At 42.8% G+C, this 25,228-nt stretch overlaps 1 protein-coding gene across 1 annotated transcript; it reads right to left on the bottom strand.

The window, feature by feature from the left end:
• Positions 1-937: 937 nt before the first annotated feature.
• LOC110781850 (probable LRR receptor-like serine/threonine-protein kinase At1g05700) lies at positions 938-25,228 on the bottom strand. Its single transcript, XM_056843118.1, has 13 exons — positions 25,042-25,228; positions 22,869-23,406; positions 3,792-4,285; positions 3,541-3,679; positions 3,389-3,460; positions 3,217-3,288; positions 3,050-3,130; positions 2,762-2,919; positions 2,435-2,650; positions 2,214-2,342; positions 1,929-1,997; positions 1,614-1,806; positions 938-1,520 (listed from the first exon to the last, which is right to left on the bottom strand). Exons 1-13 carry the CDS (start codon positions 25,142-25,144, stop codon positions 1,082-1,084), a joined length of 2,703 nt encoding a protein of 900 aa, XP_056699096.1. The 5' UTR covers positions 25,145-25,228; the 3' UTR covers positions 938-1,081.

Below are 25,228 nucleotides of genomic sequence, written 5' to 3' on the forward strand. Positions count from 1 at the left end.
TATGCATTGGGACGAACAAAATAAGATTTCACGTGAATATGTTTTGAAGTACTGTAGACACCTACATTTGTCCCTAAGCCCAAAGCGGTATGTTCGATGATGAAACTATAACCTGCTCGCCAACAAAGCACTCTGATTATCTGAAGAACGACCCTCAACTGACTGAAAAGACCATCCGGAACAGAATTTGTTAAATATAGTAATTCCATAAAAAGAAAGCTTCCTAAAATATATTGGACACATATTTAGTCGCATTCGCATCCCTATACAACTTAATATGTGGTTGCATCGATAGAAAGATGATATATAGAATATGATTGTCCGTATTATAACACACCTATACGCGCCACAATGTTCTAGTGCTTGCCTTCAGGCTCTAGAATAACATAGCTCAAACAATAACACTTCTCAAACTCATACGTACTGGGCACAATACATGTAAATGTTAACCCAAGTTACTTAAAATGCTTACTATTGGCTAGAATACGCTCGTTAGCCCGTTTAGCAAATGATACGTCCTTACAAAGTCAAAGTCAAAGTCAAAGTCTGTCTTATAAATTATGATTTGGATCATGCACATCACATGATTGTATAGGCCTTAGAATAAGCTTTCCATAGATTTATCATAAGCCCAAATCCGATTTAAAACAAATAAGTTATAAGGCTTTTACTCGAGCTTCGCTGAAACGGACCGACCTCCCCTCTTATGATAAAGCATGTTGTTTATGTGCCAGGTCCATACAGCAAACCATTATGCATTCAATGTAATTCGATCTTTAGAATATCCTTTCACTTAATTATTTCTAAAGTCATGATTGATTTCCAATTAGCAAATCCTAAGCATGACCAGAGTTTATAGGTGACATACCATCAGTCATTAATCATCTATCCCATGATTCAAACTCTTTATGCCATGCAACCCGTGAGTCTGTTAATGTGAAAAAGCCAAGAGAAATTTAGGTAGATAATACTTGATATGATACAGAGTGTCTTTCCTATTAATAGATTTTTTTAGTGTAATTCACAGATACAGCTTCCAGTGCAATAGATGAGCTACCTAGCAATTGATTAAATAGATGAGCTACCTAGCACTTGGACCAATGTTTGCCTCTGAATCAATTTGTGCAAAATCAAAGGAATCGTCTGTTGAAGAAACTGGCTGCAACTTAATCTCAGTGCCTTTTCTGGCCCTTTCATGAGCCAACTCGAGAGCTAAGCATTCCTTTAGATCTGCCAACACTTGATCCATGGTTGGCCTTTGGATTCCTACTGAAGGAACACATGCCATGGCGGTTTCTAAGGCTTTCCAAGCTGAGTTGATGCTGAATTCTCCACCCAACCTCTTATCTACAATTTTATGAATGTCCCCCTTTTCAACCAAAGGCGTTACCCAATTACTTATGTGGATGCTTTCCGCCATGACTCTAGTAATTGCTGGCCGCCCTGTGATCAACTCTAACAGGATGACCCCAAAACTGAACACATCACTTTTCTCGTTTAAACGATATGTGACATGGTATCTGCAGATCACAACAACAACAACAATAAAATAAAATCAGTACTATGACTAGTTTTATATTATCAGTACTATGAGTACTTGGTTCTGCACTCACTCTGGATCAACATAGCCAAGTGTACCAATAACATGATCAGTTGAAATATGAGAAGCACTTTCAGTTGCAAAGGTTTTGGACAATCCAAAATCCGCTATTTTTGCTTGTAGTTTACCATCCAACAGGATATTGGCTGTTTTCATGTCTCTATGAACAATGGATGGTCTGCTTCCGTTATGCAAATATTCCAGACCTACATTTCAGGGACGTCTGAAGTCAATCTTTTCCTTTAATATACAAATATATACACATATATGCACACACATAACTACGTACATAAGGGTCTGAAATGTCAGTCATGGATATAAAACTGACCTTGTCCAGCATCAATGGATATTTGGAGTCTCTCTTTCCAGCTTGATGTTGAAGTATTATCCTGTTTACCTGGAGAAAAATTTATACTTTAAGATTTTTCTGAAAATCAGCAGTCGGCTGTATCAGTTAAGGATTGCCTCCCATGCATCACTGAATATGGCTGGCCTCAAAATGGAGCCAATTGGGATTGAACTTCCACAAAGAAAAAGTAAGCTTGCAAACAAAAACGGGTAGTAAAGCTGTATACTTATTGAAAAGAACCTCCAAATCCAGAAGTATAGTTACCTCTACCAGATAAATGGTCTTGCAGGTTACCGTTAGGCATGTATTCGTAGATAAGTGCAATGCTATCGTCTTCATCACAATATCCAACGAGAGAAACCAAATTCTTGTGGTGAACTCTCATCAACAGTTCTGCCTGTCGGACATTTGATAAGAGGCAAAATCAGAATCTCTGATATACTAATTTATGCGCCTGAATTCAGGACTTAAGGGTAGATTTTAACTTGCCTCAGTTTGAAATGATGTCAGAGCAGAGGGTTGATTCAGTATCTTGACTGCAACTTGAGTATTATCTCCTAAAGAGCCGTAATAAACAGTTCCAAATCCTCCTTTACCTAAGATTCTTTCAAAATTGTTGGTCATTCTAATAACCTCAGCGTATGTAAATTGTCGATCTTTTGACTTCATTCGCCCATCACTTTTGGTACGAGTAACAGAACCTGTGCAGAAACAAAAATGGAAGTCATCAACTTATGCAGGGTCCGTGAATAAAAAAAACAATACCACAGACTAATGAATTATCTTCAGAAGTGAAATAAAGATATGTATACCTTTATTTCTCTTCCACCTACATGTGTAGAATACAGCTACAGCGACGAGAACAACAAACAAAGCAGTACTTGCAACCAAAGCAGGCAAAACATTACGCTTTTTTTTCTTAATCCCAGTGCATGGATTTGAAGTACAAAGATCTGGATTGCCGTCCAAACTAAAAATATAAAAGCCTGGTTTAATCTTTATTCTTTTCAGAAATTATCAGAAGATCGGAAGCAATACAGCAGAAAAGAATATGAAGAATCTTATCAATAATTGAGCGCTAAAATAGAAAATACTTGAACCTCAATGACAAGAAGCGGCTGTTAACTTTATCCATGAGTGCAACAGGAATTGAACCTCTGAGATTGTTTCCTCTCAAATCGCTGAAAAAACAAAAATGAATATCTTCCATTACAAAGGAATACAGTTAGATTACGAGAATCATTTTAGATGGTCATAACTAACTTACAGGACTTGTAAGGATGGCAATTGCGCCAATGATTCAGGAATTACTCCTGTAAGAGCGTTATACGATAAATTCCTGATATACATAAACACGTTAACGTATACCATCAGAAACCGGAAAATATTAAAAATTTGAGGCTAATAACTCATGAATGGAATTTCCAAGAGCTGCTCACAAGTGGATTAATGATGTGAGATGAGACAATGAAGGCAATATTTCTCCAGTTAGACCTTTTGAAGACAAGTTCCTGCAGTAATAAGAATAAAGATTAAACCAGGTTTACAACGTACTTAAAAATGAACGCGGGGCAATTCTATAGGAACTCACAAAGATGTTATTCTTGGGGGATCATTATTGTCGTTTTGACTGCAATTGAGTCCATCCCACGGGACTCTCGGAAGACATGGATCTCCATTCCAGCCTTTCATCACAGCATACTTTGTTCTGATATTCGTGATAGCTTTCACTGACAGCGACAATGGAGATCGATCCAGTTAGTGTAATGTACTGATGTTCATTCATTCCAGAAGCTAATAGTAATAGTAGTAGATGAAAAACAAGAGTTAAGGACTAATCACCATCATCTTGGTTTGTTTCTGCATTTGAAAAATTCACGAAAGTGAAGATCTCCACTGCGTTAAGAATAGGAGGAAGGGTGGATGCATTAGTTTGAGTGATGTTAAACGTAATTTCTGATTGTCCAGGTTGAAGCACAATTGGAGGTGAAACTACTGTAAGTGCCTTAAAATATTCCAGTGTGATTGTTGTTCCTGTTCCTGTTCCCAATACATCTATATTGAATTCCCTTGAGTCATTTCTACCGTGCTTCTCCGTTTCAGCAAAGTGCCAGTACAAGTAATTTACATCTGCTGGGTTACGCGGTTCCCATCTAAGATACAAGAACTGACTCCCAGACCGTGGAGTGGCTCCTGACATCAATATGTTTGGTGGTACTTTATATGCATCATTCGTTAAACTTTCCAGTTCTGTGCTTGACCCAAAAGTTTTCCAGCTGGAATTGAAACTTTCAGGAAGAGGAGACCAGAATCGATCATATATGTCATTTGGTTCGCTACATTCACAGGAAAAAGGTTCAAGACAATAAATTCAATCTTGTTGCAACACTTTGACTTTCTATCTTCGTAATGAATAACTTTGTCCATTAAGATATTTCATTGATTATTTGTAAACATTTTAAAACTTGTTATTTGAAAATATACCACTACATTGAGACTAGTCCATCAACATATGCAAACAGTACATTATCAAGTATATATCAAGTACTCCGTACTACGTACAAAGTAAGGCAAAGAAATGCAAGAACTTGATATTTCAAAAGAGTCTTACTAAGGTTTACAGGCCGGATTGTCAGCTTAACCTTCATAAAAATCTGTAGGAAATAATCCTTGGGTGTTCTATTCATTATGTCAGCATATTTATACAAGGGATTACAAGAGATATTAGGGTTTACAAGATTATCTACTTGCTATAATTAAATATATACAATATATTTATCACACCCCCGCAGTCGAAGCGGGAGGTTCCCGTACGCTGAGACTGTCCCGAAAATCGTTAAAGAGTACGCGCGGAAGACCTTTAGTGAAGATGTCGGCTATTTGATAGCGAGACGGGATATGGAGAACACGAACTTGCCCTTTAGCAACCTTCTCGCGGACAAAGTGAATGTCCATCTCAATGTGTTTAGTGCGCTGATGTTGAATAGGATTGCCGGAGAGATATATCGCACTTATATTGTCACAGTAGACCATTGTGGCTTTGTGAATAGGATTGTTGAGTTCCAGAAGGAGATTGCGGATCCAACAAGATTCAGAAACAACATTAGCCACCCCTCTATACTCAGCTTCGGCACTAGAACGGGATAAAGTGGGTTGGCGTTTCGATGACCATGAGATGAGATTATCTCCAAGAAAGACACAATAGCCAGAGGTGGATCGCCTCGTGTCCGGACAACCGCCCCAATCGGCATCCGTGTATGAAACAAGGCTAGCAGTGGATGATTTGTATAAATGAAGGCCGAGAGAGATAGTGCCTTGAATGTACCTGATGATTCGTTTCAAAGCACGCAAGTGCTCATCACGGGGATCGTGCATATGTAGGCAGACTTGTTAGACTGCGTAGGAGATATCAGGTCTGGTAAATGTGAGATATTGAAGGGCGCCGGCAAGACTTCGATAGTGGGTGGGGTCGGTGCAAGGAGTTCCGGACGTAGCACTAAGTTTGGAATGAGTGTCGACCGGTGTGGCGACGGGTGCACAAGACGACATGCCCGCCCGTTCTATGATCTCTTCGGCATATGTGCCTGTGAAAGAAATAAGCCGGAGGCAGTACGGGTCACAGCAATGCCAAGAAAGTAACTTAGGGGACCCAAATCCTTCATATCAAATTCGGAACTAAGAAGACACATAATATGACGGCGGAGAGCATCAGAAGAAGCTGTGAGAATGATGTCGTCAACATATAATAAGATATAGGCCGTGTCAGCACCATGATGGAATATAAAAAGAGAATGATCAGACTTGCTATGGGTGAAACCAATGGTGTAAACATAATCCGCAAACCTTTGGTACCATGCCCGCGGAGCCTGTTTCAAGTCATAGAGAGATTTCTTCAACAAGCATACATAATCTGGATGTGATGGGTCTCGGAAACCCATTGGTTGGTGCATATAAACTGTTTCTTGCAAGTGACCATGTAAGAAAGCATTTTTGACATCCAACTGATGAATAGGCCAAGATTTAGATAATGCAATGCTGAGAACAGACCGAATGGTTACGGGCTTGACCACTGGGCTGAAAGTTTCATAGCAATCCACACCAACCTGCTGAGATTGTCCGTCACCTACAAGACGGGCTTTATGCCGCTCAAAAGCACCATTAGATTTACGTTTATGACGAAAAATCCATAAAGAGCGAATAATATTAACATCAACAGGACGAGGTACTAACTCCCACGTCTCATTTTTAATAAGAGCATTATATTCATCCAACATGGCCTCTTTCCAATTCGGGTCGGATAAGGCCGCCTTCGGGTTACGGGGAATAGGGGAGATGGTAACTGTGGCGGACAAATTTAGGGGCCGTTTGGGTTTGAATATGCCGTGTGAGGACCGAGTGGCCATGTGTCGCCTGGGCTGGACCGAGGCAGCATCAGCACGAGGTTGCTCGGTGGGCTGGGAGATAGATGGGCTGGAGGTGGGGCTAGTATGAGCAGGGACCAGCGGACTTGGGGCAGGAGAGGAATGGGCCGAAGAGGGGGAGCCCAATGGAGAGGAGCATGTTGTGTTTGGGGCTAATAGTGGTGCGGGAGTGGGCTGGGCCGTGGCTGGCTGTGTCGTTGGACACAAGGGAGATGGAAGATTAGCTTCCAGGAACTCATAAGCTGGGCTAGAGTGATTTTTAATTTCTGAAAATGGAAATTTTGTCTCATCAAAAATCACATGCCGAGAAATGAATATTTTGCCACTCGATAAGTCATAACATTTATACCCCCTATGATTTTGTGGATAGCCCAAGAAAACACAAGGAACCGACCGGGATTGCAGCTTATTGATTGTGGTAGAGGGAAATAGTGAAAAACATAAACACCCGAAAACCCGTAGATGAGAGTAGGAGGGGTCCTTTTGTAAAGGATTTGGGTAGGAGATTTATGGTTCAATAGCTTGGTCGGTAAAATATTATGGAGATAGGTAGCCATTTGAAGCGCGTGATGCCAAAAGGATGGAGGCATGGAGGAGCGCGCAAGAAGGGTGCGAATTAAATTATTGATTGTTCGTATTTTTCTTTCGGCTTTGCCATTTTGGGAAGAGGTATGAGGGCAAGAGAAACGAAAAACCATCCCATTATTCGAACAAAATAATTTAAAAGATGCATTGTCATATTCCCGCCCATTGTCACATTGAAAACATTTAATCGAGCGCTCAAATTGAGTGCGGATGAAGTTACTAAATTGAAGAAAAGTAGGGTAAACTTGGGACTTTGCTCCTAAGGGAAAAGTCCACAAAAAATTTGTAAAATCATCCAAAAATAAAATGTAATACTTGTGACCCGCAGAGCTTAAGACCGGAGAGGTCCATAAATCACTATGACAAATATCAAATGGTAGTAGAGTTCGAGAGATAGAATCAGAAAATGGTAACTTGACAAGTTTACCAAAAACACACGACTGACAAACTGATGAGTTCGAAATTTGATTACAATCAATGAAATTATTATTTTTGAGAGAATGTAAAACTAAAGATCCCGGATGTCCCAATCTGTCGTGCCATAGAGTGGGAGACAAGGCAGTGAACACGGATGGGCGGTGGGCTTGATTTGTGGTGATGATAGGATAGAGGTCTTCGGTGCTATTACATCGCATTCGATGCATCCCCGTCTGAAGGTCCTTCACAGAAAACCCAAAAGGATCAAACTCAATAGAAACATTATTATCAATGGTAAATCGTCGAACAGAGACTAAGTTCTTTATGAGTTGGGGAGCATGAAGGACATTTTTAAGGTGGGGGGAGGAATTGGGGAGTGATTTATGTCCATAGCCGCGAATTGGAATTTCATGACCATTACCAACAACAATATTACGATTAATGCTCATATTAAAATAAGGGGAGAGAGTACCTCCATTCGCGGTCATATGTGATGTTGCACCGGTATCCATGTACCAATTATCATCCGGTGTATGGAGAGACATAGTATGCATGGCTGCCTCAATATCAGTAGGAGCATAAGAGGGTGGACCTTGAACTGAATAAGCATGCTGAGGTCGGGCACCGAGAATGCCTGGTTGCCGTGGTGAAAACCCGCGGACCTGCTGCTGCATGGGATACGGGCAAGGAGGGGCGGCCCAGTTCTGTTGTTGCACCTGTGGCACGTGTGGGACCCACTGCCAGGATCCCCACTGTTGCTGCACTGGTTGTCCACCGCCGGTTTGTGACCCGGAGCTGCTGCCTCCATTACCACCGCCTTTATGTTTGCCCCGACCACCCTTCTTACCATTGTTGTGTCCCCGACCACCGTGGTGGCCTCCACGACGCGGTTGGCTAGATCGGTGGTGAGAAGGTGGCGGACCATCAGAATCCTCGTGAGTGTTGGAAGCAAAGAGAGCGGCGCCGTCAAGGGAAGCACCAGAATCGGCCTGTTGGGCCTTGCGCTTCTCCTCCATACACAAACTCGATATGGCCTCTGTGAAAGAGGGCAAAGGTTTTGCCCGAGAAAGATTAATTTCCATACCGTCATAGTTGGCATTAAGGCCTGCAATGAGACGCAACACGAGCCTATTGTTAGAGACCGGAGCACCGACGCCGGCGAGTTGATCAGCTAGGGTTTTTAGTTCAAGACAGTACGCATCCATGTTTGAGAAATTGTCAAGTTTTACGGCATTAAATTGTTGTTCCAAAAATACGGCACGTGAGATTTTATTGTCTTGAAAAATGAGACGAAGACTTTCCCAAGCTTTCATGGCGGTGGTGTCGGGAACAATAATGGTGCTCAAAAGGTCGTGCGAAATTGTACCATATATCCATTGTAGGACTGCAGCATCGAGTCGTTGCCATTCCGCAATGTCAGAGGCTGATTGGTCCTTGACAGTTTCGCCGGCAGCAGGAGGAGGGGGCGGAATAATATGGTCAATGACCCGGTGCACACGGCAGTGGAGTTTAAAAAGTTCTGCCCAATGAGAGTATTGGTCTTTGTCCAACTTTAGAAGAATAGGAACAGCGTTTTTGATGTTGGAGAGAGAAGGGTGAGAGTTGTCAACCATGGTGAAAGAGAAGAGAAGGAGGAAGAAGAAGGAAAACGGCAGAACGTAATTAGGGTTCAGGAGGAGAGAGGGCCTGATACCATGTAGGAAATAATCCTTGGGTGTTCTATTCATTATGTCAGCATATTTATACAAGGGATTACAAGAGATATTAGGGTTTACAAGATTATCTACTTGCTATAATTAAATATATACAATATATTTATCAAAATCCTAATGTTGCTGATAAATGAGTACATTTGGCTGCAACATAGACTATGTTCAGACTCAATCATGAAGTTGCCTAGTAGCTACTAGCTGGGGTTGAAATATTGCTGTAAAGGTTCACAATTCATGACTTTATATTAAAGGTTCTGATAACATCCAAAGTGGCATCCACATTGCAAGTGTAAATTCCCTTATCCAACACCCCAACTCCCAAGAAGCCTTACCAGTTATCTGAGGCTGGGTTGACCTAGAGCTGTCAAAAACTGACCCGATCCAAAAAATCGACCTGTATTCTTAAGGACCTGGACCCGTCCTAGACCCGAAATGTTGTTAATATAGGAAACCCGTAACCCGACCGTATTCAACCCGTTAAAACCGACGACTGATTTCGACTCGTTAATGCATGAGCCAGACCCGAACCTGGCACCAGACCGAAACATAACCGGTAACAGGATTGAGCCCATTGACCCGACCGAAAAATGACCCGAACCTGATTCAACACCCGAACCGATGTCAACCCGAAATCGATTATAACCCGACGAAACTTGTTATTGACCCAACTCGTGACAACCCGTTACCTTATTTTAGGCGACATGTTGACAACCCGATTTGTTATTGACTTAACTAAATAATGACTTAAATCAAGTTAATATTACTTTTTATAATTACCAATCTAGAATAAGTGAAAAGCGTTAAATCAAATTTAACAAAATTTATAAAAATTAATTATAAGGTTTAAACTTGACTATACCGGATAGTTATCGGACATGGTCTTAACGCGTGTCCAATAGTGGACCCGACCTGAATTTTAACCGACCCGATAATTATCCAATCCGAACTTGACCCGAACTCAAAATTAACTGCTACAAGTCTGACTCAAACCCGACTCGTTAAGACCCGAACCCAAAATTGTACCCGACTAGAAAAAGACCTGACCCGAACCCGACCTATACTGAAATGAAAAAATAAGCCGTCATGACCCGACAAACAATCTACCTGACCGAACCCGACCTGCACCCGGTGATAAAATGAACCGACATGACCCGAGACCCAAGATGACCAGACCCGACCCAAACCCGACCTATACCTAAATGAAAAAATAACCCGACATGACCCGACAAATAATCTACCTGACCGAACCCGACCTGCACCCGGTGATAAAATGAACCGACATGACCCGACCAAATCATGATCCGAGACCCGAGTTGACCAAACCCGATCCCGACTCGAATAACCGTTTTGAAAGCTCTAGATTGACCCTTTTTGAGGTTATGGCCCGGTAGGGAAACTTCTCCTTACCTACCAAAAAAAAGTGGGCATCCTAAACACGTTCCAAAAGTTAGGGTGTGTGCGTGTGTTTGAATTTCGCAATGCCCCTTGGTTACAAATTATGTGTTGTGAATCCCCTTGTACAAATTTTAGAATATGTTAGGTAATGCATTTAAATTTGAACATAACTATATTATACTTGTATTAAAATGAACAAGTAAATGCATTAAAGCTTTTAATGAAGGGCAACTTTTGTGTAAGACCGCCTTATCGGAAAGACCACTTTGATTGTTTAACTAATTGATTTTATTGCTTAACTAATTAATTTTAGTGCTTAACTAACTAGTTCCAGTGTTAACTAATTAGTTTCAGTGCTTAACTAATTGATTTCATTGCTTAACTTTTATGATAACTGTTCCGGTAGGATTTGGGAACGGTTGGAGAGGTCTTGCTGGTCGTGTGTTGCTGTTATCCTGATGATATCCTGCGCAGATAACAAAGATGAACTAGCCTCGAGGGTGATTCGAGGATCCCCCCTCCGATGCTAAAGTCAGGTATGATAAGTAATAAGTATTTTGGGCTTAGTGGAAATGATTGTGTTTTCGTACCTTTTTGTAATAAATGAAGCTCATATATATAGGCGCGGGTCGGGCGTACGGACAAATGGGTCCTACCCGATTGATAGCGACCCGTTGACTTCTTGATTTGGTCACGTGCCGCCTCCCTACCGGCTTTTAAGAGATGCTGGTAGGGAATAATAGCTGCCGTTAAGGATCATTGGCTTTTATCCTTAACAGCTTTGCGCTGCTACCAGCCAGCTGGTAGCACACCCGTACAACTAGCCCCCTCAGAGTGAGCATATCTGTCTCGACTGATGTGCTTGCTCTGAAAATAGTGCTCTCCCTACAACTAGCCCCCATGACTGCGCGCTTTCCGCGAAATGTGCTGGTGCGTTTTGATTATGTGTTAAGTGCTGACTAGCCTCCTCATAATGAATACCACCTGTAATTTCGCTGAAACTAAGCAGATAGGGCGCCCTGCTCCCCCTTACCGATATGCTCCTTTGGGGATTTTGGATGCTGACTAGCCCTTTTGAGATTTTGGACGCTGACTAGCTCCCTTGAGATTTTGGATGCTGACTAGCCCCTTTGAGATTTTGGATGCTGACTAGCCCTTTTGAGATTTTGGACGCTGACTAGCCCCCTTGAGATTTTGGATGCTGACTAGCCCTTTTTGAGATTTTGGACGCTGACTAGCCCCCTTGAGATTTTGGTTTTTAGGAAGTATTTTGAACTTGTACCGCTTAAATTCATTCCACGTGTGATGCATCTGCATGTCTTGCGACGCGTGTCGCTTTATCATTTTATTTCAACGGCTGAGATTTGCTCTGTCTTTTTAACTTCCTTTAACTGTCAAATCGCCCGTTTTCTCGACTTATGACTATTTAACTTTCTTTTCTTAAAACGTCAAAACACTTTCGCTCTTTTCTTCAAACTTTTCTCTCTCCTTCTCAAATCTTCTCCTTTGTTCTTGCGAGTTATTTTTCGCCGCTGTTTCTGTTGCTGACTGTGGTGCTTGCGGAAGTGCTGTATCTCGATTCTGGGCTGCTAATTTTCCGTTGTGCGAGAAGGTATAGTCTTTTTTCTTTTTGTTTCCTCCCTTCGCATAGGTTTATATTTGGGTACAATGTCGAGTGAGCGAGATAGTGAGAATGTGTTGAGTGGGGCTGGGTATGACGATGCTGACCTTGCGTCCATTTATGAGGATGTCAACTTTGAGGATGATGATAAACCGTCTACCTCTGATTATTTCGAACCGTCCTACGAGGATGCTGCAAAGGAATTACAGGCTCACATGCGCAAACAGGTACGAGCCGATATTCGTCGTGATTTGAATTTAGTAGATAACTGCGAAACAATCCCGGCAGTGGATGCTCCCTCTATTGCCCTTGAGTACGAACTTCGATCATGGACGCAATTTATGGACCCTGCCGGTAAAGGATATGGTGACTATGGCACTAATTTTGGCAATGTTGTTGTGTCTTTTACCCAGGATGCCGTTAGGGGTGCCCATCTAGAGGACGTGGCTGGTGGGAGCCGTCAGATGGATGAAGGAGAGGTTAGCAGTCGTGCCAACGATGTTGCTGGGTCCGACAACTCCGCCGGTAGTGGTGGGGAAGAGGATGAGGATATAGGGGATTCAATTTTGGAGTCTGATGATGATATTGGCAAGATGTGGGATGATGGTGAAGATGTGACCTCTCTGTGTGAGCAGGTTTTGAGGGAAGGAGATCTGGATGTGGAACCAGATTCCGATACGGAGGAGATGAGATTTAGGGTTGAGAGTCCTCCCCCCGCTGGTAGTGCCGTTGGCAAAGCTAAAATAATAAAAACTTTCCGCGATAGGGCTATCAAAGACAACCATCCGCGCTGGGCCAAAGAGTATTTGAAACTGACCAAAGGCTACCGTCTCATGATTCCTGCTGAGGGGAGTGTGATTTTGGATTGCCCTCCTGGTCATATCGGCGTGTATGCCTATCATCTTGATTTTGGCCTCCGATTTCCCCTGCATCCTTTTATAGAGAAGGTATTCCGGGCTTGGAACGTATGTTTGGCGCAGGTAACGCCTCAGGTAGTGAGGAATGTGGTGGCTTTTACCTGGCTGCTGTCTTTTAAACAATGGCCCCAAACCATTAACCTGTTTAGGCGGTTGATTTGGTTGGAAAAAATATAAAAAGAAGTCTGGATGGTGGTCTTTTTACACCAAGGCAAGCAAAATGACCGTCAACCCCAAGTTGTCGAGCTGTAAAGACTGGGAAAAAAAGTTCTACTGGTTGAGAGTGCCCTCTGACTTCCCCATTCGGACTCGCTTTCACCTCCCCCGTCCTCATATGAACCATTACCCCATTCGGGAGTTGGGTTTCAGGGAGAAAAGGGTCCATCAGTTTGTGTTCTGCTTGCATGTTGACACCGGTTTGCAGAAGTCTGTGACCGTTCCTAAATACTGGTTGCCTCCTGCTAAGTATATTTTGGGAAATGGGCCGTTGTCTGCAGTCGGCTTGTGCCACACCCATACTCTTGGTATGGTCGTGGGGCTGATAGCTATATCCCCCTCTTATATTGTTTAAGTATGCTTTTCTTGTTTTGTACGTATTTTTGTTGTCTGTGTTTAAATCTTTACTTGTTTTTTCTTACCAGGTCTGCACACCCTTAACTTTGCTATTCTTGGTTTGGGCAAAGACGGTGGTCCTACTACCAACAACCCTCCAAATCCGAAAGGTGTGTTTTCTACTCTGTCGACCTACGCAACCAAGGTCAACAAAAAACGTGGCTCGACTCGGGAGGAGATTGTGAGTGAGTCTCCTGCTAAGAAGACAAAAAGATTAAGCTCCATACCAGCTCCCAAACCACTTTCTATTCGTGCACCCACTGGAGCTGTTGCTATCGGTGGCTGGGCTGATAATCCTGCTCCAAAATCTGTTTTCATCACCACTCATACTGCTCCCGATATGGCCGGTGGTTTTAAGAGTTTGGATTGCGGTCGTGGTGCCGCCCTTACTGGCAGGCGTCCTCGCGATCGTAACCAACCCTTCACTCGAGTGAATCGGTCTCGAGTGGACGATACTGCGCAGCCTGCCCCTGAAAAGTCTCAACAGAAGTCTCCTGAGAAGGAGTTTGAATCGGCTGCAGATGTGAACATCGCAGGCCAAGGGGATGATGTTGCCGTGAATGTTGAGCCGATAGTCCAACCAGACTTGATTGTTGTGGATCTTATGACTCCAACCCGCCAGAATCAAGAGCAGGAGGTAAATGATACTGATGCTGCTGGTATGGGCCAGAAGACTCCTCCCCTCTTGCCTCCTACTCTTCATACCTCTTCTGGGTATGTTCGCCCTAGCCAGAGTGCTGGTACCAACTCTGGTCTGAACATGGGTGTCTTTGTCCGTCCTGGGGAGTGGATTGAAAAGACTCCGATTTGCCTAACCCCCAGGAAGATGAAGTACTTTGAGGTTCCTCCTGGTGAGCCTGATGAACCCTGGAACCCTAAAATCGATCTTCTTCGTGGTGAGTCGATACTTACCGACACCTGCAAAGGGGGTGGTTGCATGGGTTGGAGGGCTTTGAAGGATCTGGCCACTCCTCGCGACAATCCTGCTGCTGAGATTGACGCGCCGGCTGCCCAACATATGAATGATTTGCTCAAGGTATGCAATCGGTGTTACTTTTATGGTATGCTTTTCGTATTTTTTCTTTTGTATCTTTGTTGTTTTTGACGAATTATCTTTCGTAGGCTTGCAACTCTGCAGTGGAGCTTGTGAAACTGTACCTTTGCTACCAAGAGCAGAATGAGGCCCTGCAGAAGAGGAAGGCTGATTTGGACCAACAATTGGGTGATACCAAACGTGATCTGGATCAGAAATCCTCTGAGCTGGAGAGGTTGAAACGGCGCAACAAGGAGCTGGAGAATGTTGCGAACCAGCTGGCTGCAGAGGAGATTAAAAATAAAGAGCTGTCTGAGAAGCTGCAGGAAGCAGATGAAAAGGCCAAGACTGCCTACAAAACCGGTGCTCGAGATGGTGCCTTGCGTTTCACCCGTAGTCAGACTTATAGCAAACGCATTACTGACAGTCACAACGGTGGCTGGTTTGCGGCTCATCGCTGTGGTGTGCATGGCATTGGTCTGACACAGGAGGATTGCCAGGATATCGAGTATGCCTTCTTGGTGGAGCAGAAGCACAAGGAACCTACTGGTTGGGAGACACAAATCATTCCTGAAGAGATTATTCAAAATGCTGATTCTTTGACTCTCCCTCCAATTGAGCTGAAGGAAGAACACTACCTGGATCCTGCCCTGCTGTCTTCCAGTACCAACCAGACGGATCATCCACAAGTTTGAAGGTGCGGGCAGTCATCACCGGTATCATCCTGTGGTTCATCTGGCGTTGCTGCTTTTAAAGATTAGTTTATTTTCTTAAACGCACTTTTGGTATCAGCTGTTTGTGGCACTTTTTGCCCTGGAATATTTTATGCTTGTTTTTGTAAACTTTGATTTGGTAAAGGGTACTTTACCTTGTGCCATTTTTAACAGCTAACAAATGTCAGTTTTGGTGTTGGCTGTCGAATTTATTTTATCAGATGGTGTTGCTCTTATACTTATGATATTGTGTTGTTTGTTTTATTTTTCTATTTTATGCTTGCCCTCATTTATACTATTGTGCTGTTTGAATCTGGTACTTTACCTTGCTGATATATTTTTCATTTATCAACCCGAGTCAGCAAGCTGGTAGTAGCCTTGCTGACCTACTTTAATGGTTTGATTCGTATCACCCCGAGTCAGCAAGCTGGTAGTAGCCTTGCTGACCTACTTTAAGGGTTTGAATCACGGTTTTTTCTTATACATCACCCCAAGTCAGCAAGCTGATAGTAGTCTTGCTGACCTACTTTAAGGGTTTGATTCGTATCACCCCGAGTCAGCAAGCTGGTAGTAGCCTTGCTGACCTACTTTGAGGGTTTGAATCACGATTTTTGCTTATACATCACCCCGAGTCAGCAAGCTGATAGTAGCCTTGCTGACCTACTTTAAGGGTTTGATTCGTATCACCCCGAGTCAGCAAGCTGGTAGTAGCCTTGCTGACCTACTTTAAGGGTTTGAATCACGATTTTTGCTTATACATCACCCCGAGTCAGCGAGCTGATAGTAGCCTTGCTGACCTACTTTAAGGGTTTGATTCGTATCACCCCGAGTCAGCAAGCTGGTAGTAGCCTTGCTGACCTACTTTAAGGGTTTGAATCACGATTTTTGCTTATATATCACCCCGAGTCAGCAAGCTGATAGTAGCCTTGCTGACCTACTTTAAGGGTTTGATTCGTATCACCCCGAGTCAGCAAGCTGGTAGTAGCCTTGCTGACCTACTTTAAGGGTTTGAATCACGATTTTTGCTTATATATCACCCCGAGTCAGCAAGCTGATAGTAGCCTTGCTGACCTACTTTAAGGGTTTGATTCTTCTGTTTTGAATTCCTCGACTTCCTTTCATTTCATGGACCATAACAGGTCTGGCTCAATCGGCCTTTTTGGGTTAGTGACTACACATAAAACTTTCTAAGGACGCTGGCGTTCCATGAATTTTTTAGCGCTATTCCCCCCATGTCCATCAGCCTAAAAGCTCCTGGTACGATTTCTTCCCATATCTGATAAGGCCCATCCCAGTTTGGGGTTAACTTTCCTTGGACCTTTGCCTTGCCTGTAGCTGCAGTTCTGCGGAGCACCAGGTCTCCTACTTCAAGTTGTCTGTGTTTTACTCTTTTGTTGTAGGCATTACTTATACGCTGTTTGTACGCCGCCGATCTGATTTCTGCTCTGAGTCTGATCTCTGGTAGAAGATCCAGCTCCTGCCTTAACAGTTGATCGTTCTTGTCTTCTTCATAATGCTGGATCCTGAATGTAGGTAACCCTACTTCTGCTGGTATCACTGCTTCTGATCCGAAACATAGACGGAATGGGCTCTCTCCCGTTGCTTCCTTAACGGTGGTTCTATTTCCCCAAAGTACTTCTGGAACAATATCGGCCCAACCAGCCTTATAGTCGTCTAGCTTCTTTCTCATTGCTGCCAGTATCTGCTTGTTGGCAGCTTCTGCCTGTCCATTGCTTTGGGGATGACAAACAGAAGAGTAGGCAAACTTAACTTTGTACAGACTCAAGAAACTTTGAACTGGCGAGCAATCAAACTGTACCCCATGGTCCATCACGATTGCCATCGGTAATCCGAACCTGGTGATTATATTTTTCCATATGAACTTTTTGACCTAATTTGCAGTTATCTTTGCCACCGGTTCTGCTTCTATCCATTTGGTGAAATAATCGACTGCCACTATCAGAAATTTTCTTCCACCGGATGCCGTTGTGAATGGTCCCAGAATGTCCATTCCCCACTGGGCGAACGGTACTGGATTTAGGATTGGCATGAGATCGTTTGCAGGACGATTGATGACTGCTGAAAAAACTTGACATTTTTCACATTTCTTGACGTACTCTTGTGCGTCTGTTAACATTGTCGGCCAGTAGTATCCTTGCCTTTGGCATATTAGTGCAAGGGTTTTTCCTCCCTGATGATTTCCACAAGCTCCTTCATGCATTTCTTCTATCGGTCGTGCCGATTCGTATGCTGATATGCATCGTAAAGAGGCAAGCTGAAACCCCGCTTGTAGAGTTGGCCTCTGATGATTACGAACCAGCATGAGTTCCTAATCAACCTTCTTGCTTCCGTTTTTTCTGTAGGCAGTGTTCCATCTCTCTTGTATGCCCACACAGTGTCATACCATTCAGGTTGGCTCGTGATTACCATGACCTCTTTCCCCACTATCTCAGTGCTCTTTCGATGCATGACTTCCATCATTACTGATTTTATCAGAGCACTTGAGCTGGCCAGTTTTGACAGGGAGTCTGCCAACATGTTCTCTGATCGGGGTACTAATATTATTTCGAAGCTTTCCAACTGTGCCACTGATTGTTTAAGCTTTTCGGCACATCGTTTCATGGATTCTTCCTTCGTTTCATACTCTCCTGAGAATTGGTTTGCTACCAGCTGTGAGTCGGTTGTGAGTATGAGCCTACGAGCATCAGCTGCCGTGCAGATCTGTATGCCAGCGATTGCGGCTTCGTATTCTGCCTCGTTGTTTGATGCCTGGAAAGAGAACTTAATAGCATACTCGAACTGGTCTCCTTCTGGTGAAGTAATTATTACCCCTGCTCCTGCCCCTGATTTGGTGACAGAGCCGTCTACTGCTACTTCCCATTTTCCTTCCTTTATTTCCTCCTCCTGGTATGATGCTTCGACTATGCAGTCAGACAGTGCTTGGGCTTTTATAGCCATTCTGGGCCGATACTCCATGTGAAATTCTGACAGTTCAATCGCCCATTTTAGGAGTCTACCTGATGTGTCCATTTTTTGCATTGCTTTTTCCAGTGGGTATTTTGTGAGGACTTCGATTCCGTGTGCATCAAAGTAAGGTCTCAGTTTTCTGGCTGCAATCAGTACTGCCAACCCCAACTTTTCTATCAAGGAGTATCTCGTTTCTGCTTCTTGCAGGATGTGGCTGACAAAGTACACCGGTATCAGACTATGATCAGTACTGCTGCTACTGTGTGCTGAGAAGCAGATATGTATAGCTGCAGCGTGTCTCCTTCCTCTGGTCGGGCTATTGTGGGTAAGGCTTGCAGGTGCCGTTTTACTGCCTCAAAAACTGCTTTTTCTGTTTCTCCCCACTTGAATTTCTTGTTTTGCTTTAGCACGTTGAAAAAGGGCAACGACTTATCTGCTGATTTGCTAATGAACCGGGTCAATGCGGCCATTCTTCCTGTTAACTTTTGCACGTCTTTTATGCAACCGCGTTCTGGTAGATTCATAATTCCTTCTACCTTATCTAGATTGGCATCGATTCCCCTTTCGCTTACTAGGAAACCCAAGAACTTTCCTGATCGGACCCCGAATACACATTTCTTGGGGTTTAACTTCATCCTGAACCTCCTCAGAGTTTCGAAAGTTTCTCTCAAATCGTCGATGTGGTCGCTGGCCAATCGGCTTTTAACTATTGAATCATCCACATATACCTCTATGTTCCTCCCTTTCTGGGAAGCAAATACCCTATCCACCAACTTCTGGTAGGTTGCTCCTGCATTCTTCAGCCCAAACGGCATAGCCTTATAGCTGTATACCCCTGTATCTGTGATGAAGGCGGCCTTCTTTCTATCGGCCTTACACAAACTGACTTGGTGATACCCTGAAAAGGCATCCAGGAAGCTCAAAAGAGCATGGCCACTTGTTGAATGTACTAGTCTATCGATTCGTGGCAATGGATAGCAGTCCTTGGGGCATGCCCCATTCAGGTTGGTAAAATCTACGCACATTCGCCAACTGCCATTTGACTTTTTTACCATGACCACGTTGGCCAACCATTCGGGGTAGTCACAAACTTCTATGAACCCTGCTTCCAGCAATTTTTCCACTTCTTCTCTTATTGCAGCATTTTTTTCATTGGAGAAATTTCTCTTCTTTTGCTTTACCGGCCTGACTGACTTGTCCACATTCAGACGATGCACTATAATGTCCGGGCTGATACCGGGCATTTCATCTGCAGAGAAGGCGAAAACATCTGCATGTTCTCGTAATAGGCCGATAAGATTGACCTGCTGATCTGCCTCCATATCGGCACCTATTCGTACTGTTTTTTCCGGAACTCCTTCTACCAATTCAACTTCTCGAGTTTCTCCATCTGCAGCCGGCCTTGGGATGCAAGCAGGCCTTTCATCAAAATTTTCCATGCTCAGATCCCCTCTCTTTCTTTTGGTTGGCATGTTTGCTTCTCGGGCAAGGTTGGTTTTCGGCACCATCCTTCCTGGTGCCTTTATTGCTGTTGATAACACGATCTGGCAGTCTCCTGACTGCCATGTACCATTTCTGTTCTTTCCAGATTCGAGATATATATCATGGTCAAATGATACGTGGACACCACCGCCTGTGCATCATGAATAAATGGTCGACCAATTATTACGTTATACGCTGCTGGTACTTTTATCACCAAAAAATCGACCATTAAGTCCCTGGCTGATACCCCTCTGCCCACTTGAACCGGTAAACGGATACTGCCTTCTGGGTAGACGCTGGCTCCAGAGAATCCGATAACGGGATAGTTCACCCTTGCTAACTCTCCGTGATCTATGTTCAACTGGGTGAAAGCTTCCCAAAATATGATGTTCGCAGAGCTGCCTCCATCAATCAGGCATCTCTTGACGGGGAAGTTTGTTATCTCGAGCTCCAGTACCAGCGGGTCATCATGGGGATATATAATGCCGCGGCAATCCTTCGAAGTGAACGTGATGACCGGTAGGGGGGTTGGTTCCGGCCATTTCCTTGCACTATGGTAACTCACCAGGTGCCTGTGCTCCTCTAGATTTTTTATCGCCCCACTAACTGTACCTCCATGCACGGGCCTTCCAGAGATCACCCAGATAGTGGGTCTTTTTCCCCTATCAGCCCCATCTTTACTTGTTTCCGGTAATGACCGGATTTCTTGTCGAGATGGTGGTGCCTGTTCAATCCTACCAGCGGGCTGTGAATACCCCGGCTGAGTAGGTATATATGGGGCATGACTATGCGAACTGCCCTGTCTGTTATTTCCTCCCTGGCCTTCCTGTCGAATCCTGTACTGGGACAGGTATCCCTTTCTTACCAGCTCTTCAATGTTATCCTTGAGCTCTTTACAATGCTCCGTGTAATGACCATGATCATTATGAAAAGCACAAAAATTCTTATTGTTACCTGGAGCATCCATCGGTAACGGTTTTCTCCACGCTGCCGATTTATTTACTGCGTAGATAGTAGCTTTGGCGGTGTTGAGGGGAGTGTACACCTGATAAGCCCCTACCGGCTGTCTATTCTGGTATCCCCCTCTCTGCTGATGGCCCTCCTTTCTACTGTTATCTTTTCGGTAATTGTGTTGCTGTATGGGAACATGATCCTTCCTGGCCGATTGTACTGCCTGATTTCCCCCCATGGGTGATATTAGCATTAGCTCATCACTTCTGATATACTCATTTGCTTTTCTCAAGGCCTCCCCCAGCGAGGTAAATGATTTTCTTCCCAGGTACCTTTTGAACTCGCACTCTTGCATCCCTCTCAACAGAGCCAAGATGGCTATTTCTTGCTGTAAATCTGGTATGGTGATGGATTCGTTGTTAAACCGGGTAAGGTACTCTCTCAGCGGTTCTTTCGGCCTTTGTGAGATTGACATCAACTCTCCAGATGTTTTCTTTCGTTCAACTTTGCTAATGAACCGCCTCACAAAGTCCTCTTGTATCTGCCGAAAGCTGAATATCGATCCAGCCTACAACTTCTTATACCAGTCGGCTGCCACCCCTGACAAGGTGGTTTGGAACACTTTGCACCACATGGCATCTGAGTCAGAATACAGCATCATGTGTTGTTCGAAAGCGGTGGAATGATTTTCGGGGTCTGTGGTTCCGTTGTATTTGCACGTCGGCATCTTTACTTTCTCCATAGGCTGTTCCAGTATACCCCTGCATAGTGGGGAGTCTTTGGGGTGTATGGTTCGCCTCATCGGCTCCTGGTGAGGTATATATCCTTCATATCTATTCCAACCAGGCTGTGGAGATTGCACGATGTACTCCTCGTGGTATGGTGTCGATTCCCTACCAGTAGGAACCGACCCTTCTTGCTCTGATATTGACTCTCGGCGTCTAGTGGACCTTTCTCTGCGCCGAGAGCTATGCCTTTTTCTTCTACCCGGATTTTCACTGCATATAAGTATTGGTTCAGGTTGTGCTGGCAGTACCACTTCATGCTCTAGGGTTTCGTAGAGATTTCTAACCGGCATCGCACCCGGGCGACTACCGGTAACCACGATCTGATTTCCTTTTGTCCTCCCCGAGGACAGTTCAGCCATTGCCTTCATGACGGCCGAAGCCGTCAGAAGTTGTTGTGGTGTGAACCTTTGGAACAACGCCGAGAGGTTGCTCTGAATCTGGGGGGGGAGGGGATGGAGAATCCTGTGCCCTTTCTTCCATGGACGTCTCATCCTCTATGATCACGTCGTTCGGGTTTTCAAAACCTGGGGGGGAATGCTTATCTGTGACTTGAGTGCTTTTGGGGGAGGATTGGTAAGTGGTGTGACTTGGCTGGTTGAGACAGGTAAGAGAGAAGGTTTGACTGTCGTGGGTTGTGCTACTGGTGTTGGTGTGATCACTGTTGATTGTGGGAGATTGTTGTTTTTTCTGGGTTTTTTGTTGTTGGTATCTATGGTGGCTGATTAGCTTGACAAGATTGGGAAGTCCCCTCCTTCTAGCGCCAATTGTTCCGGTAGGATTTGGGAACGGTTGGAGAGGTCTTGCTGGTCGTGTGTTGCTGTTATCCTGATGATATCCTGCGCAGATAACAAAGATGAACTAGCCTCGAGGGTGATTCGAGGATCCCCCCTCCGATGCTAAAGTCATGTATGATAAGTAATAAGTATTTTGGGCTTAGTGGAAATGATTGTGTTTTCGTACCTTTTTGTAATAAATGAAGCTCATATATATAGGCGCGGGTCGGGCGTACGGACAAATGGGTCCTACCCGATTGATAGCGACCCGTTGACTTCTTGATTTGGTCACGTGCCACCTCCCTACCGGCTTTTAAGAGATGCTGGTAGGGAATAATAGCTGCCGTTAAGGATCATTGGCTTTTATCCTTAACAGCTTTGCGATGCTACCAGCCAGCTGGTAGCACACCCGTACAATAACAATGTGGTCTTTTTTGTAAAACCGTCTTATGTAAAAGTTTGTATTTAATAAAAGTATTAATTATAATGAAGAAAAGTTAGTTAAGGAATCAGATAATATGAATAGGAGTACCTCGTATATCCAGGGCTTGGTGATAAAGAACCAGTCTTATAACGACAAAAAGTGAAAAGTGCACCCGACTGAGCAGAAGGATATATAGTAGAATTGTTCAAAGGCCTGAGCAATAGCTCAGATATGAAAGGGGTGCCTTGGTCAATGTTTACTAAGCATACGTTAATAAACTCTGTCTTGGGCTTGTAAATAATCTCCAAGAATAGCTGCTGATCTGTAGCTTTGAAAGTCACAGTGTCCCAAAAGTTAACTCCAATATAAATTTCAAAAGCTGGTGTGCGATTTTGTTGATCATAATTTCCGTACATGAACCTTGCTCTAATCAAGTAGGAGTAGTTGGTATTACTTCTCTCCGAAGGTTGAAGGGTGTAACAATTTCTAACACCATTAGGAAAGCTTCTGACTGTTCTTAATATTGGATCATCAACACTACTATATGGCATCTGCACGTTTATTCCTGTATCTATGAAACTTTCATCAGACTTGTATCCAGACGTAACAGCATCAGGTTCGCTTCCACAATCAATATTGATATAACCTTCACATATGAAATTGGAAAAATATTACTAACTTAGTAACTCAACCATTTCAGACATTGCTTTTGTTAATTGGAAAATTACTGCGTATTACTCCAAACAAGGTAAACTTTGACTTTGAAAAGAAAACATAAGTCAACATATATTATTGGACGATATTCCTTGATTGATGATAATGACATAAGTCAACATATATACAAACTAATCTACGTAATTATAGGCTATAACTTAGGTAACGGCTAATCACCTATTTGATTACATGAGATACGGAAAGATTACAAATCCTCACATATTTACATTAATGGTTATATTTATGGGATGATTGTACAATGACTATAAAAAATTGGTAGCCACTGTAACTTATTAATCATGACCGTACATTTTCAATAATAAATCTACACCACTTATTTAGTTGACTAATAATTAAAATAAAAATTATTTTCTGATAAAAGAAAAATAAAGTAACTGCTCCATAAACTAGGTATTTTCCTTTTCATAAACGGATATACAGTACCTTTCATTTCTGTAATTCTCACAACGACATTCATGCATGGAAGCCTTCAATTCAGTTGTAAATTTGTTAAAGTAATATTTATACCATTCTCGTATCATGAGGATGGAAATTGGTAGTAAGAGAATTTTATTCCATTAAGGCTTTATTTGGTTGGGAGGAATTGGAAGGAAAAGAAAAGAAACGAAAGGTAAAATAAGATTTCCTGTATTTGGTACAAATAATTATAAGGGAAGTGGAAGGAAAGCTCCTTTATAAAATTTTCACTTTCATTTCCTCCCAAAATTGGAGGAATTTGGAAGGAAAGAGAAAATTAAAAGCTGTCATTTATATTTCCTTTCTCTTCCCTTCATTTCTTTCCCTTGAACCAAAAACAGGAAAATAAAATCTCTTTCTCTTCCCTTCTTTTCCTTTCTTTTCCCTTCCTTTCTTTACTCTTCCTTTCCTTTACCAATAGTGAACCAAATAGCGCCTAAATCATCATGCTATTAGTAATTAATCTAGAGCCTTATTGCCATTTACACGAGGACGGTTAAATTGTGAATAACTGGATTTTTTTTCATTTTTATTTTAATGATCAAACAAATAAACGGCCAAGATTAATCCTGTAAATTCAATGGTTCAAATTAAAACAATTATAATGGCTACCATTTTTTGGTAGCCATTGAAAAGTCTTCCATATTTATGGGGTATTTTCATTAATAGTTATGCTTAAATAACATAGAGGGTAGTTTAGTAAAATTCAGGGGACACCAAAAGTGTGATTACGAAAATAACCTTCCCCTCTTGACTTATATAATAGAGATTATGACCCTCACATGTGTAATGTTTCGTGGTCTAGATCTTTAACAACAGGATATAAATCTAATCTTAAGTTCGTAACATAATAAGGAAAACATTAATATAATGTATTGAAGATTTCCAAAATAAAAAAAATCAAACAGAAATTGAGTGGGAAGCAAGAATGCTAAAGCATGATTAAAACTATTTTAATAAAACTTTGTGGCATATAATAAGAGAACTAGACATGAATGCTAATTACCAAAGCATGATTAATCAGGTTAATACTTGCAAGTATTTTAACAACACAAATAATTACCAAAGCAGATTGGTAAGTAGAATTTACCTGCAGGTGGCGAGGACGCGGAGGAGAGAATTAACCCATTGTAGCAAACCAAGCAGTATGTTATTAGTAGCACCACAACTTCCCTGCAATTTAATTTGCTCATATTACTAATGGTGAAGGCCAACAACAGAATACTAACTTAATTATATTATTTCTGATGAATTTCTTACATATTTGAATATTCTTA

Source organism: Spinacia oleracea, chromosome 4, assembly GCF_020520425.1.
Source record: "Spinacia oleracea cultivar Varoflay chromosome 4, BTI_SOV_V1, whole genome shotgun sequence".
Classification (NCBI taxonomy): Eukaryota; Viridiplantae; Streptophyta; class Magnoliopsida; order Caryophyllales; family Amaranthaceae; genus Spinacia; species Spinacia oleracea.

What these genes read in the sequence shown, in the direction of transcription:
- LOC110781850 (XM_056843118.1), bottom strand. Translation starts at nt 25,144, where the DNA reads ATGAGCAAATTAAATTGCAGGGAAGTTGTGGTGCTACTAATAACATAC. An exon ending in TTGCCATCCTTACAAGTCCT is followed by an intron (nt 3,131 to 3,216) that starts GTAAGTTAGTTA and finishes TTGTTTTTTCAG; the next exon opens with CGATTTGAGAGGAAACAATC. An exon ending in AGCCGCTTCTTGTCATTGAG is followed by an intron (nt 2,920 to 3,049) that starts GTTCAAGTATTT and finishes TTATATTTTTAG; the next exon opens with TTTGGACGGCAATCCAGATC.